Source organism: Lemur catta, chromosome 2 (assembly GCF_020740605.2).
Source record: "Lemur catta isolate mLemCat1 chromosome 2, mLemCat1.pri, whole genome shotgun sequence".
NCBI classification, from domain to species: Eukaryota; Metazoa; Chordata; class Mammalia; order Primates; family Lemuridae; genus Lemur; species Lemur catta.
In genome coordinates, this window is record NC_059129.1 from 26,154,713 (window position 1) to 26,168,495 (window position 13,783).

General features: G+C 56.3%; 1 protein-coding gene across 4 annotated transcripts; it reads left to right on the top strand.

The window, feature by feature from the left end:
- Positions 1 to 1,089: 1,089 nt before the first annotated feature.
- MUC3A (mucin 3A, cell surface associated) lies at positions 1,090 to 12,830 on the top strand. 4 transcript variants are annotated; one of them, XM_045541487.1, is made up of 12 exons: positions 1,090 to 1,250; positions 2,209 to 8,001; positions 8,109 to 8,297; positions 9,025 to 9,140; positions 9,256 to 9,314; positions 9,890 to 10,038; positions 10,423 to 10,488; positions 10,791 to 10,953; positions 11,074 to 11,247; positions 11,335 to 11,426; positions 11,660 to 11,712; positions 11,862 to 12,830. In XM_045541487.1, the coding sequence occupies exons 1-12, from the start codon at positions 1,190 to 1,192 to the stop codon at positions 11,904 to 11,906; spliced, it is 6,960 nt and encodes a 2,319-aa protein (XP_045397443.1). In that variant the 5' UTR covers positions 1,090 to 1,189; the 3' UTR covers positions 11,907 to 12,830. The 4 variants fall into 4 exon arrangements, 2 of the variants coding, with proteins under 2 accessions (XP_045397443.1, XP_045397444.1); XM_045541488.1 differs by lacking the exon at positions 11,660 to 11,712; XR_006733203.1 differs by lacking the exons at positions 11,074 to 11,247; positions 11,335 to 11,426; positions 11,660 to 11,712; positions 11,862 to 12,830 and having other exon boundaries at positions 9,721 to 10,038; positions 10,791 to 10,880.
- Positions 12,831 to 13,783: the final 953 nt, after the last annotated feature.

Sequence of the window (13,783 nt, forward strand, 5' to 3'; positions counted from 1 at the left end):
CCTGTGTCCAACCAAACCATGTTGCTGGTTTCACGTAACAAGACACTGCGGGTGTCTCTCCAGGATAATACCATTCTTTCTGACTTAAGCAGAGGGTTCCATAGCTTGACTATCCCTTAGTCTTTCTGGATTGAAACAATCATTGCAATAAAGCGGTTGGCAATACACATCCCTGTGAATGCCTCCTTGAGGTGCTTTTTGGACACACAGATGGAGCGTGGGATGGCAGTCCTAGGGCATGCATTTAAAGTTTTAGTGGATATCATCAAATTGCCCTTTTCAAGCAACCCAACCCACTCACACTCCCATCAGCTGGGTAAGAACATTTCTTCTTCACACCCGTGCCCAGACTGGATGGGCTCACACTTCCTAATAGTTGCTAGGAAGCAACTAGTTATCTACGAAGGTCAAAAAATTTGCTAAGTCAAAACTCTTATTTTTTTGGGTTCACTTGAAAGTAAAGAAAGAAAGAGAAAAGAAAGAAAAAAAAAGGAAATAGAAAAGCAAAAAAAAAAAAAAGACAAAAAAAAGAATAAAAAGTAGTAAAATTTTTTTTTTTTAAAAAAGAAAAAAAATAAAAACTCTTATTTTTGTTTGTTTCCTTTGGTCATCTGTATTTCCTATTCTGGGACCTGCTTTGACTCTTTAGATATTAAAATGACTTTGGATTGAATTCTGTGTTACTTTGTCTGGCTGTGGGGTCCTGCCGGTGGCAGGATAGAGCGAAGGCAAGACAGGGACAGGCGGGAGTTGAAGGAGAGCAAGCTCTACCCTGGACCCCGCAGGAGAAACCGAAACCAGGTAGAGGCTGCGCGAACCGGCCCACACTCCAGAGTCCAAGCCCTCCGCCAAGCGTGTCTCTATGGGGGCTTGGGGGAGGAAGGGCAGCCTCCAGGGAAGGCGCCTGGGGACAGGCAGGCTGGGGGCTGGGCCACCAGCAGCTCTCCTGCCTGACACCCCACGGCTTGTGTCCCACAGCGCTGAAGGCCAGCGGAGGGGAAGGGGAAGGGGTGGAGAGAAAAGGGGTGAGGTGGGGCGGGGCAAAGGTGAGGCTGTGCTCAGTTCTCTCGCCTAGCAGGGCAGGTAACCATCACTTTCACCCGGAGCTGGGTGCCACCTCCCTGCTGCTGTCCGGGTTCTGGCACTGGCTCTGCCTCCAGCCCCTCGGGCTGCCCTGCCCACCAGGCCCATGCAGCTGCTTGGGCTCCTCGGCCTCTTCTGGATGCTCAGGAGCCCCCCAGGGGCCGCAGGTGAGAGGAGAGGCGGGAGGGGCTGGGGTGTGGAGGGTGGCTCTAGGGCCTCAGGGAGTGGAGGAGGGGCAGCTCGGAGCTCAGGGTGCAGGCGAAGCGAGGCGGGAGGGGACAAGGACAGCTGCTGCCCTGTCTGCTGAGCAGGTGGCAGAGTCACACAGCAGAATGAGGGGGGCAGGAGTCACCGCTCCCCAGAGGAGTGCTCTTCCTGCTTTGGCCCTTCTGTCACCCACACTGGCCTCTCCCTCCCTGCACTTCCACTGGGCTGCCTCTGCCTTCCTCTGTCCCCTCACCCCCGGCACAGCCAGCTCCCTGATATCTATACAGTGAGGGGGTTCAGGTTGGTAAACTAATTAATCCAGTGGCTGAAATAGAATAGTTATATAAAATGTCTATTTTTGTGATTAACACTCACCACTAAACCTTAAGGTCCTGGGGACTCATGCCTGCCGGCTGATGCAACTCTTTCTGGAAGCTTCCTTGTCTGTCCCATCTCTCAGCCTCTCAGTGTGGTCCTCGGTCCATGTCCCTCAATCCTAGCAGAGGCTGAGCTCCATCTCTTTTCCCCTTTGGTGTTCTCTACACAGCTGCCCCCTCTGGCTGGTTGTCCCCTGGTGGAGTCTTGGCTGGGTTTTCTCTCTCCCAGCAGAGGGCAGGGGTGGGGGGAGGACCCCAGGCAGCAGGGGGAGGAGAGGGAGGAGCAGATGGAGGGGGAGCACAGGAGGGCTGCCACGTAGACAAGGCCAGGGAGGGGCTGAGGGCTCCCCACTGCTCCCCAGAGAGTAGATGGTAGGTGGGTTCCAGAACCGAGTAGGTGGGCTCCAAACTGCCTCGGGTGGGGGCATGAGCGTGGCACATCCCACCCTCTGTGACATGTGTCTGTAACCTGCATGATGTGCTGTGACAAAAATGGCCTGCAGATTCACCAGCACACTCCTCTGTTCTGCCACCAATACAGGAACCGTATCCACGGCCACGGCCACCTCCCACGCGCTTCCCCCCAGGGCAGATGCAGCCCACGCGGCACTCAGACCCCCCCAGCCCTCTTCCCCCGCTCCTGGCAACAGGGAAAACACACTCACCCCTCTCACCACCTACCCTCATGATAAGCCCATTTCTGAAACATTGATCCAATCTCCAATCGATTCCAGCACCTCAACAATCCCGCCGTCCAAGTTTGTCTTCAGGGTTGAAACCGCCCCACCCACCGTCTTTGTCTATGCAGCCACCATGGAGTGCGTATATCCAACGACTTTCACAGTCACCACCTCCTACCCCACCACCACCTGTGTGACTGTGACCCAGGCGTCCTTCACCAGCTCTTACACCCCCAGTCCCGTGACACACAGGCCAGCCACAAGCGTCACCAGCACTTCCCCTATTACCACCACTGAGAAAGTGACCTCAGCCATGACATCTCCCACCACCAACACAGCCACAGCCCCACCCTCCTCCTCTGTCACAGCCACGGACACAACCCTCCACACCATGATCTCCTCTACAACTGGAACCACAAGAAGGACAACCCTGAGCCCTGCAAGTGTCCACACAACCAAGTCCTCCACCCCAGAAATTACTCCCATCTCTGCCACTACCTCTTCTCTAGATACCACGAAAACCTTCTTAACAACAGGAACGGATAACATTTTATCCCCTCCCACCAGGACCGCCCTGATCACAACAGCCACTGTTCCAACTTCATTCCCTAACACCAGTGGTACATTGAAAACAGAGACCGCCACCACCCATTCCACCACCGTCACCAGGGCGATAACAACACCTGCAACACCTACCAGTGACATCCCGCAAGAAACTCTCACCCCGGAACGTACACCTACTTCCCCCATCATTTCATCAAGCACACCCACCAATAGTGTGAGTTCTTCCACAGCCACCAGCTCTACGCCAATGCCAACCAGCATCGTAACCATACCCACTGGTGGGCTTCTGTCTTCTGCACCTTCACACACCTCCCCCACTGCCCTAACCTCACCTGCCACCACCTTGAGTCCCCAGGAGACATCCACAACTCAAATCACACCGACTCCTGGAACAAGCATCTCTACAATAACACCAGTAGTCACCCCCACACCTGTAAGGACCACTACTTCGCTGACTACGATCACAGACCTCACCCCAACACCCACTGCTCTCAAGACCTCAGCAAGCACCACACATAAGATCCAATCATCTCCAAACATCCAAAACACAGAAATCACATCCCTTGTTAGCACGAGCCCGACCACAACTCCCACTGTGAGAACTACTCTCACAAGTACTGAGAACTTGCCCGTAAGTTCCCCCACTACAGGTATTCCAGTCACATCTGCATTCCCCTCTTCCACGACTGCCAGCACCACTCCCACAGAGACTGTCTCCTCAACTCCAGCCACCACCCACACACTCCACACAACATCTGGATCCATCCCCACACTCACCACTACCAACACACTCTCAACATCCACAACTATGGAAACACCTCCGTCCACTGTGGCACCCACAGCCACAGGCTTGTCCACCTTCGCCAGCCCTAGAGTCACATCCACTGGGAAAATGTCGCTGACTCCCACCACTGAAGTTTCCACAGATTCTCTCGGGACAGATATTATTTCTACTCCCCCCATAACCTATTCAACCACTCCCACAATTACAGTGACTTCAGGGACAACCACCAGCTCCCCTCCCACAACCACCAATGTTTTAACACCACCCACCAGTAGGATTCCTCCTTCTACACGTGTCCCAAGCACAGAACCAGTCACCAGTGGGACCAGAGACACCTTATCAACTGCTCTAGCTACCTTGGTAACCACAGTGCCTACTACCAATGCCAGGTCTACACCTACATCTGAGACCCCGTACCCCAACCTCACCACTAGCCCTGTCACACACTCCACGATGGACATCACCTCTCTGACCACTTTGGCAGATACGTCATCCACTGCCACCTCTCTCACGCCTTCCTCTCCTTCTCTGGAAACCACAGGGACAGCCAAGACTGCTACCACAGACTTGGTAACAACAGTCACCCTGTCCACCCCACATAGCACACCCAGCTTGACTTCCTCAGACATCTACTCCACAGTCAGCACATCCACCACTGCCATCTCCTCACCTCCTAGCACTGGGGGGACTCAGGTGACTTTCCCAACCGTGACCCCATCTACTCCGAGTACAGACATGGCTACCCCAACACTGACAACTATTACCCACCCATCCCTGGGCACCACGGGTTCATTGACCATGTTGACAGACCTCACCTCAACACCAACTCATCTAAGTATCTCAGCAACTACCACCAACATCATCCCATCTTCTCCAACCGTCCAGAATACAGAAATCACATCCCGTGTTAGCACGACCCCGACCACACTTCCCGCTATGAGGACTACTCTCACAAGTACTGAGAACTTTCCGACAAGTTCCCTCACTACAGGAATTCCAGTCACATCTGCATTCCCCTCTTCCATGACTGCCAGCGCCACTCCCACAGAGAGTGTCTCCTCAACTCTGGCCACAACCTACACACTCCACACAACATCTGGATCCATCCCCACACTCACCACTACCAACACACTCTCAACATCCACGACAATGGAAACACCTCTGTTCACTGTGGCACCCACAGCCACAGGTCCGTCCACCTTCGCCAGCCCTAGAGCCACATCCACTGGGAAAGCCTCGCTGACTCCCACCACCGAAGTTTTCACGGATTCTCTCAAGACAGATATTACTTTTCCTCCCCCTGTCACTTTTTCAACCACTCCCACAAACACAGTGACTTCAGGGACAACCACCAGCTCCCCTCCCACAACCACCAATGTTTTATCAGCACCCACCGGTAGGATTTCTCCTTCTACACATGTTCCAAGCATAGAACCTGTCACCAGTGGGACCACAGACACCTTGTCAACTGCTCTAGCTACCTTGGTAACCACAGTGCCTACTACCAATGCCAGGTCTACACCTACATCTGAGACCCCATACCCCAACATTGCCACTAGCCCTGTCACACACTCCGCGAGTGACATCACCTCTCTGACCACTTTGGCAGATACATCATCCACTGCCACCTCTCTCATGCCCTCCTCTCCTTCTCTGGAAACCACAGGGACAGCCAAGACTGCTACCACAGACTTGGCAACAACAGTCACCTTGTCTACCCCACATAGCACACCCAGCTTGACTTCCTCAGACATCTACTCCACAGTCAGCACATCCACCACTGCCATCACCTCACCTCCCAGCACTGGAGGGACTCAGGTGACTTCCCCAACTGTGACCCCATCTACTCTAAGTACAGACATGGCTACCCCAACACTGACAACTATCACCCCCTCATCTGTGGGCACCACGGTTTCATTGACCATGTTGACAAACGTCACCTCAACACCCACTGTTCCCAGTACCTCAGCAACTACCACCAATATTACCCCATCCTCTCCAATCATCCAGAACACAGAAATCACATCCCTTGTTAGCACGACCCCAACCACAACTGGCACTGTGAGAACTATTCTCACAAGTACCGAGAAGTTTCCAACAAGTTCTCTCACTACAGGAGTTCCAGTCACATCTGCATTCCCCTCTTCCACAACTGCCAGCAGCACTCCCTCAGAGAGTGTCCCCTTAACTGTGGCCACCACCCACACACTCCACACAACATCTGGATCCATCCCCACACTCAGCACTACCAACACACTCACAACATCCTCAACTATGGAAACACCTCTGTCCACTGTGGCACCCACAGTCACAGGCCCGTCCACCTTCACCAGCCCTAGAGCCACATCCACTGGGAAAACCATGCTGACTTCCCCCACTGATGTTTCCACGGGTTCTCTCAAGACAGATATTACTTCTACTCCCCCTGTCACTTTCTCAGCCACTCCCACAACCACAGTCCCTTCAGGGACAGCCACCAGGTCTCCTCCCACAACCACCAATCTTTTAACATCACCTACCAGTAGGATCCCATCTTCTACACGTGTCTCAAGCACAGAAACTGTTACTAGTGGGACCACGGAGACCTTCAGCATCCCTGTGTCTACCTTGCTGACCACACGCCCTACTACCAACAGCAGGTCTACAGCTACATCTGACACTACGTACCCCAACCTTCCCACTAGCCCTGTCACACACTCCAGGACTGACATCACCTCTACAACCACTGTGACAGACACAAAATCTACCACGACGCCTCTCACATCCCCCTCTCCCTCTCTCCAAACCACAGAAACAGACTTGGTAACAACAGTCACCCTGTCCACCCCACACAGTGTTCCCAGCTTCACTTCCTTAGATATCTCCTCCACAGTCAGCACATCCACCACTGCCATTGCCTCACCTCCCACTACTGCGGGGACCCTGCAGACCTCTACGACCATGACCCCTTCTGCTTTGAGTTCAGACATCCCTACCCCAACACTGACAACTATTACTGTGGGACCCACTAATTTGTTGACTACAACTAGAGAACTCACCTCAACACCCCTTGGTCCCAGTCCATCAGCCGCCCCCACAAATACCATTCCATCTTCCCCCACTATCCAGCACACAGAGTCAACATCCCTTGTGAGCACAACCTCTGTCCCCAGGCCCACTTGGAGAAGTAGTATGGCAGTCACATCTGACACCTCACTGTCAAGCCATACACCTCCTATATTGACATCTAACATAGGGACTCAGACATCTCAGGTACCCACCACCCTTGCCCTTGACAGCACAGATTCCTCCATCTCCTCTGTTCACACTCTTACTCCATTAGCCGATGGCAGCACCATCATGTCAATGCCACATGTCCGTAGCGCAAGCACACATTTGTTCACTCTGAAAACTTCTCTGTCATCCCCCTCCATGCAAACTTCACTCACATCTACAAGTCAGTACACCAGTCTATCTTTTACTAGGATGAGTACGTCTATAAATGCAATAACCACGTCTTTCGGTACAATCATCTTGTCTTCGATACCCACCATAATAATGTCATCTTCTCTGTTCTCCACCAGTTCAAGGACAGCGCTCACCACTACATTTCACTCTCCTCCTTCCTCCCCATACGTGTCCAGTACAGAAAATCTAGGCTCTTCTTCTGTCCCAGCTTTTCCTACTCTGTCTTCATCTGCAACTACCAGAACTTCTCCCACCATCTCCTCTGTGACCACAACTCCCACTAAAACAACCCCCTTTTCTTATATTTCTCTTCCTTCCACTACACCCTGTTCAGAAACTATAACCATCACCATAGTCCCTACCTCTCCCACAACTCCGTGTGTTGAAATTGGTCCCAGCAGTGAAGTTACTTCTCCTCCCACCACCCCGTTATCCGTCCTCCCCTTTACTACTGAAATGGTCACCTCTCCTAGTTCCACCAATACGAAAACTGCCCTTCCTACAACCATGGGCACTTCTACTCCCATGGCTCTGGAAAGTGAGCCTGCCATCATCCCAACTAATGGCACTGGGACCGTTCCCATGAGCCCAGTTTTGACGAGCACCCACACACCCACCAGTGAGACCTGGCTGAGCACCAGCTTGGCAACCCCCCCACGCATGCCTGGTCTCACCATGAAGCCACACAGTCCAACTGCCACGACGACTTCAAGCAAGTTGACACACCCCACCCCACTAATCACGAGGACTTCAGCAACAGTGGTGCCTACCACCCAGACTCCCACCACCCTTACGTCACCCAAGACAACTTCGACCACTTCCCAGATGACCACACAGACAAGGCTGACCACTACCCCAGGTTGGACCTCCTGCCTCCCTGTCTCCTCTCCTCCCTCCCCTGCTAAATTCCTGTGTCACCAGGGTCAGGCTCTATCCTGAACTTCCCTTTCTTCCTGTGCTTCCCAGGCACCTGTGACAATGGTGGCACCTGGGAACAAGGCCTGTGCCTTTGTCTCCCGGGGTACTCTGGGGACCGCTGTCAGTTCCAGGAGATCAGGTGTCAGAATGGTGGCACATGGGATGGCCTCAAGTGCCAGTGTCCCAGCACTTTCTATGGCTCCAGCTGCGAGTTTGCTGTGGAACAGATAGATCTGGGTGAGTTGCCAGAGCCATGCCCTTTGCACTTCCTCCTGGAGGTGCCATCGGTGCTCCCTGGGTCCAGCTCTGTGTGTGGCCTGGAGGCACCCATGCCATTTTGCCTGATCCTTCCATTCCTGCCGTCTCTCCCATGTCCTCCACTGCCTCCTACCATGCCTCCTCTCCATCCTTCAGGAGGTGACTGGGACCACACTCCCTCCTGGGGCCTCTTCCTTAGAGGAGGAGATCTGGGCTGTTTGGAGCTATATTCGTGTCCAGTGGCCTTCCTCTCCCACTGTTAAGGACACTTGTGTTTACAAGGGCCCACCCAGATAGGTGACGTTAATTTTCTCATTTTAAGGTCAGCTGATCAGCAAGGTAATTCCATCTGCAACCTTGATTCTCCCTCGACATGCGGTATAACATACCCGCAGGTTCTGGGGATCAGGACATAGACATCTTTGAGGGCCATCATTCTGCGCACCACGGGGCAGGCGGGGAAGGACCACAGCCTGACTGCAGAACGTCCTGTGTGCTGTATACCAACTGCAGTCCCTCCTGACTTCTCTCCCTCATTCCCAGACAATGAATCCCTGAATTCCTCCTCTGTCCCTGCTGCTGTGCAGTTAGTCCTCAGGGACCGTGGAAAGGGCAGTGGCAGGGGTCCATGGGGAGGGATGGTGGTGGTGGTGATGTCAGACAGGGGCAGATGTGCAGTGACCGGGGCTGTGCATGCTGCGTGCAGACAAAGTGGACGCTGAAGTGGGCATGGAGGTGTCTGTCGACCAGGAGTTCTCCCCAGACCTCAATGACAACACTTCTAAGGCCTACAGGGATTTCAGCAACACTTTCAGGAATCAGGTGAGGGGGAGGGGAGGGGAACTTAAGGGTCCTCCCCCGGACCTAGGCTTGGGCCCCTGAGTGCCCTCAGGCCTGCAGGTTCAGATACAAGCCCAGGGGATCCTTGGCATTTCAGATGCAGAAGATTTACCAAAACGTGCAGGGGTTCAAGGATGTGCAGATCCTGTCCCTGAGGTACGAGACTCTTCTGGGGATGTGGAGGCAGTGTCAGGTGGGGGAAAGGGGTGCAAAGCAAGGCTAATCTGTCCCTTGCTTTGGGAAGTGTCAGATTTCGTAGAGATGGGTGGAGGGAGTATGCAAGGGTGTTACTCCATGGGTAGTTTTGTGATCATTTTCTGGGCCCATTTCTCCCTGGTAGGGGGGAGTGACACCCTCCTCTTCAGCACCCTGGAAGGAGAGAGGTTGCAGGGACATGTGGGGAGGTGGTGTCTGGACTGGTGACATGGCCTCCCTCTGGCTGGCCCCTGCTCTGCTGGGTGGGTCAGCATGAGAGTGGGGCAGAGAGCCCGGGAAGCGTGATTGGTGGCAGCCCAATGCAACACGAAGCGAAAGTCAATTACTCCTTGTCCTGTCTTCCCAGGCTGACCAAGTCAGGGATGCTGGCAGCCCCTTCTGAAAAGGATGTGTCTGGCATCCCACCTCATGACCTTTGCCCCCTTCCCATGCCCTTGTGGTTGGTCCCAGAGGTGCCCCTCCAGGAACCTATGTGCCCTGGGCCTGGGCCCCCTCTAAAGCCCCTGACCCTTCAGGAGTGGCAGCATTGTGGTGGACTACCTGGTCCTGCTGGAGCTGTCCTTCAGCCCCCAGCTGGACAGAGAGTACGAGAAGGTGAAAATGGCCCTGAAAGAGGAGCTTCAGAATGCCAGCCAGGATGGGGACAGCTGCCACAACAAACAGAGTGAGCACAGCTGGAGGGAGGGTGGGGCTGGAGCTCCAGCTCAGTCAGGGGCCTTTGGGGCTCAGGCGCAGCCCCGTGGCATCTCTGGCAGGTTGGGAGAAGGGGCACAGGTCCACATCCAAGGGGGCCAAGGCTGGGCTAGAGTGGGTCTCACCAGGACTTGGTGCAGAGAAAGAAACCCCCTGACAATTAGGCGCAGCGTTTCCAGGATGGCTGCAGACCCCTGTGATTGGGGGAGATGAGGGAGGTAGTAGGAGTCTTCCCTGAGGTGCCTCCACAGCCCCCACACTGAGAGAGCCCTCCAGTCCCCCATCCCCATCCTGCTTCCTGGCCCTACCCCCGTTACGAGACCCGGTCATTCCTTCTGTGTCCGTGTCCCCACAGCCCTGTGTTTTAAGCCTGACTCCATCAAGGTGAACAACAACACTATGACAGAGCTGACCCCGGAAGGTGAGGGTGCGGCAAAGGGCTGAGTAGCCTCAGGCAGCCACAGCCCCTCCCACCAGGGACAGGCGGGTGGGGAGGAGTCCTCTGGGGGAGGCAAGTGATGTGGCCCAGGGCTGCCCTTCCTGGGCCTCCCTAGCGGTTTCCAACGGAGGACCCGCAGGGACCGTGAGGGGAGGATGAGGGCCTTCCTCTCATCTAATCCCAGGGTCTACCCCACGACACTCACCCTCGGAAATGTAGTCCTCCCCATGCGTTTTCAGAGTCGCCATTCTCAGGTCCCTAATTACCCCCTCCCCGACCCCCAGCTATCTGCCGCCGCGCCGCACCCAAGGGCTATGAGGAGTTCTACTTCCCCTTGGTGGAGGTGAACCGGCTCCGCTGCGTCACCAAATGCACGTCGGGCGTGGACGGCGCCATCGACTGCAACCAGGGCCAGTGCGTCCTGGAGAGGAGCGGTCCCGCGTGCCGGTGAGGCCCCGCCCCTGCGCGGGAGCCCCGCCCGCAACCCCGCCCACGCCCCCTAGCCCCGCCCCGCGCTCGGATCCGGCGTGGAGGTGCTGAGGGTCTGAGGCCTGCGCGCGCCCCCAGGTGCTTCTCCACCGACGAGCTCTGGTTCTCCGGCCCGCGCTGCGAGGTGGCTGTCCGCTGGAGGGCGCTGATCGGGGGCCTGGCGGGGGCCGCGGCGCTGCTGCTGCTGCTGCTGCTCGCGCTGGGTGTCGTGCTGGCGCGCAGCCGCCGTAGGAGGGGCGGCCGCCCGGGCAGGTGAGTACGCGGGCTCGGAGGGGGCGCGGGGCGGCAAAGGGCCCCAGACGGGGCGGCCCTGCCTGACCGCGCAGCGGCCCCACCTAGGTCCTGGGAGGAGGACAGGAAGTGGCTTGAGACCTGGAATGAGGACAACGTGGGTACTTTTTCGAACATGGGCTTTGAGGACGACAAGACAGGTGAATCCCGCCTCCTGGGGAAGCGGGTAGGGGTTTCCTGGGGCAGCACTGCGAGAACCGACGAATATCTGGTTCTAGGGGGCTTGTGTCCACGCTTCCTGTCCCCCAAGCCCCTCCTGCAGAGGGCAGGAGGGTAGGCGCTGGCTCCTGAGCCCTGAGGCCTGGCCTTCCTCACGTTCCCCCTCCCCTCTCCCTTCCCTGTCCTCCCCTCCGCTCCTCTCTTCCCTCTCTAGTCAAGGATGAAAACTTCCGCGTGGCCTTGGGGAACGTGGACACCAATATCAGGGTGAGGGGGCTAAGGGGGCACCTAAGCGCTCTCCCAGCTCCAGTTCCAGATTCTCTCCCCGACCCCCACCAGGGCAGAGGCTGGGCTAGGATTGGGAGGTTGTGGCCCCCCAGCCAAGCTGGTGGCTCCCTGTTCCCACTCTGTGGCAGGTGAACATCCAGAGACCTGAGGTGAACTCGTCCTCCTCATTGTGAGTCCTGCCTAGGATGGAACCATCTGCACTGCGTCCATTTCAAGAGCAGCTCGAGGACTTGTGCAGCCCAGGCTCCTGGGGCCCTTGGGTAAAACGAGACTGTCCCCCCTGAATCCCATCCTTCTCCCAACTTGGCCAAAACCAACCTGGAGACCCAGTTCACATCCAGACTCTTCCGCTGTGGGACTTTGGGCAAGTCAGTGACTTCTCCGAACCTCAGTTTCCTCACCTGTAAAGTGGGTACAACATGCTCATCTTGATACCTCCTAGTTATTGTGAAAACCACGTGGGCTTGCTTGATTAATTCTCTGCCCCAGTCCCCATGTTCCCATTGGCTCTCTCGGTACCCCCAGTCCTCATGTCCTGTGCCCGGTCTCAGGCCCACCCTCGCCTAGCTCCTTGCTCTCATTCCTTACATCGTCTACCCTTCTGAGCCCACAGCTTAGTCAGTGCCCCTTCCCCTTCCTGTTCCCTTAGCCCCAGCACTAAATCCTCCCTCCTCCCCCAACCCCGTCCCTAGAGAGGTACGGACACCCTCTGTGTCTTAGACCCCCAGCCCCCCAGCTCCCATTCTGAGGCTCTGCTCCTTCCCCTAGCCCCCAAGGGCCCCATCCCTGTGGGTGGGGGGAAGGCGTGAGTTGCCCAGGTCCCTGAGGATGAGGGGAAGTGGGGCCCCGAGCCCTGGAAGCCCCCTCAGTCCTCCCTCCTCATTCCCCAACCCTCCCTCTTCACTCGCCTACCGCTGCCTTTCCCATCCCCTCCACCTTCCCCCCTCCCCCACTCCCTGGTGTCACCCCCAGCCCGGCAGTAACCTCTGAGCCCCAAGCCCTGAACCTCCTTTGCCAGGAAGGTCTGCTTTGGGGACAAGAGGTCGGCAAGTCTCCGTTCTCCACGGAAACACAATACAGCCATTTTTGTAAAAGAAGCTGCTCTGTCTCTCTCCTTTTCACCCTGGTGGACCCTACTTGGTTGGAGAACAGGGACTTCCAGGTGAGGGAGGAGGGAGGCGTCTGTGGGCAGCCCTCGGGGGCCATGACTATCCTTGTGGAGAACATAGGATTGGGGGGAACCATTTTGTTAGGGAGTCCGTGGGTATGGGGCCCCTTGGGAGCTTAGGGCTGGGGCTTGGGTGGAATTAGACCCCTGGTGCTGGGTCAGGGAGGTGGGTGGGGCTATCCGGGCCAGGGGCCTGTTGTGAGGATGGGCCTCCCCAAACACCTCGAGCCCCCCAAGCCCTGACTGCAAACACGCACTCGCAGCAGGGCCTGTCTGTGCTGGGGTGGGCCCTCCTGTTCGCTGTGGGGAACTGAGCAGCTAAGGAGGGTCGGGAATAATTTGTCCCCTTGGCTCTTTGGGTGGGGGTTTGGGAGAGGCCCCTGCAACCTTTGTCCTAGGCAGGGACTGGCCGTGGCCTTTCCTCACCTCTCTCTGGCCAGAGGTGGGGACCAGGACCATAAAGTCTCAGGTATGAGTGGACACTCCACCCAGGAGAAGGGGGTTGGGCCCTGGGGGAAAGCACTGGAAATATGGAAGGGCCATCTGGGCAGGGTGGTGGGGAAGAAAGGCTGGACAAAAGAGAGGCTTCTGTGGGGCAGGGTGAGGTCCCTTCACGTGGCCTGGCCTCTGGTTGGCTGCCCCTCCCTCCATGGCCCCCTCTCGCTGGCCCCTGCCCCTTGGCACCGATTGCTCATTGTCACACCTGTGGCCTCCATCCCTCCCTCTGGCCCTGCCCCACTGTGACTCTGGCTTCCCCTGAGGAGACCCTGGCTCAGGGCAGTCAGTGCTCCAGCAGTCAGAGGGGAGGAGGTTGACAGGCTGTCCTTTGTCACCACTCCCTGTGGTCACCATACCCCACCCACTTCATGCCATCACCTCACC

Excerpts from the sequence above, each read along its gene's own strand:
- MUC3A (XM_045541487.1), top strand. The coding sequence starts at position 1,190 with ATGCAGCTGCTTGGGCTCCTCGGCCTCTTCTGGATGCTCAGGAGCCCC. Across the intron at positions 8,298-9,024 it reads TGTGGAACAGATAGATCTGG|ACAAAGTGGACGCTGAAGTG; the intron begins GTGAGTTGCCAG and ends TGCTGCGTGCAG. Across the intron at positions 9,315-9,889 it reads GTGCAGATCCTGTCCCTGAG|GAGTGGCAGCATTGTGGTGG; the intron begins GTACGAGACTCT and ends CTGACCCTTCAG.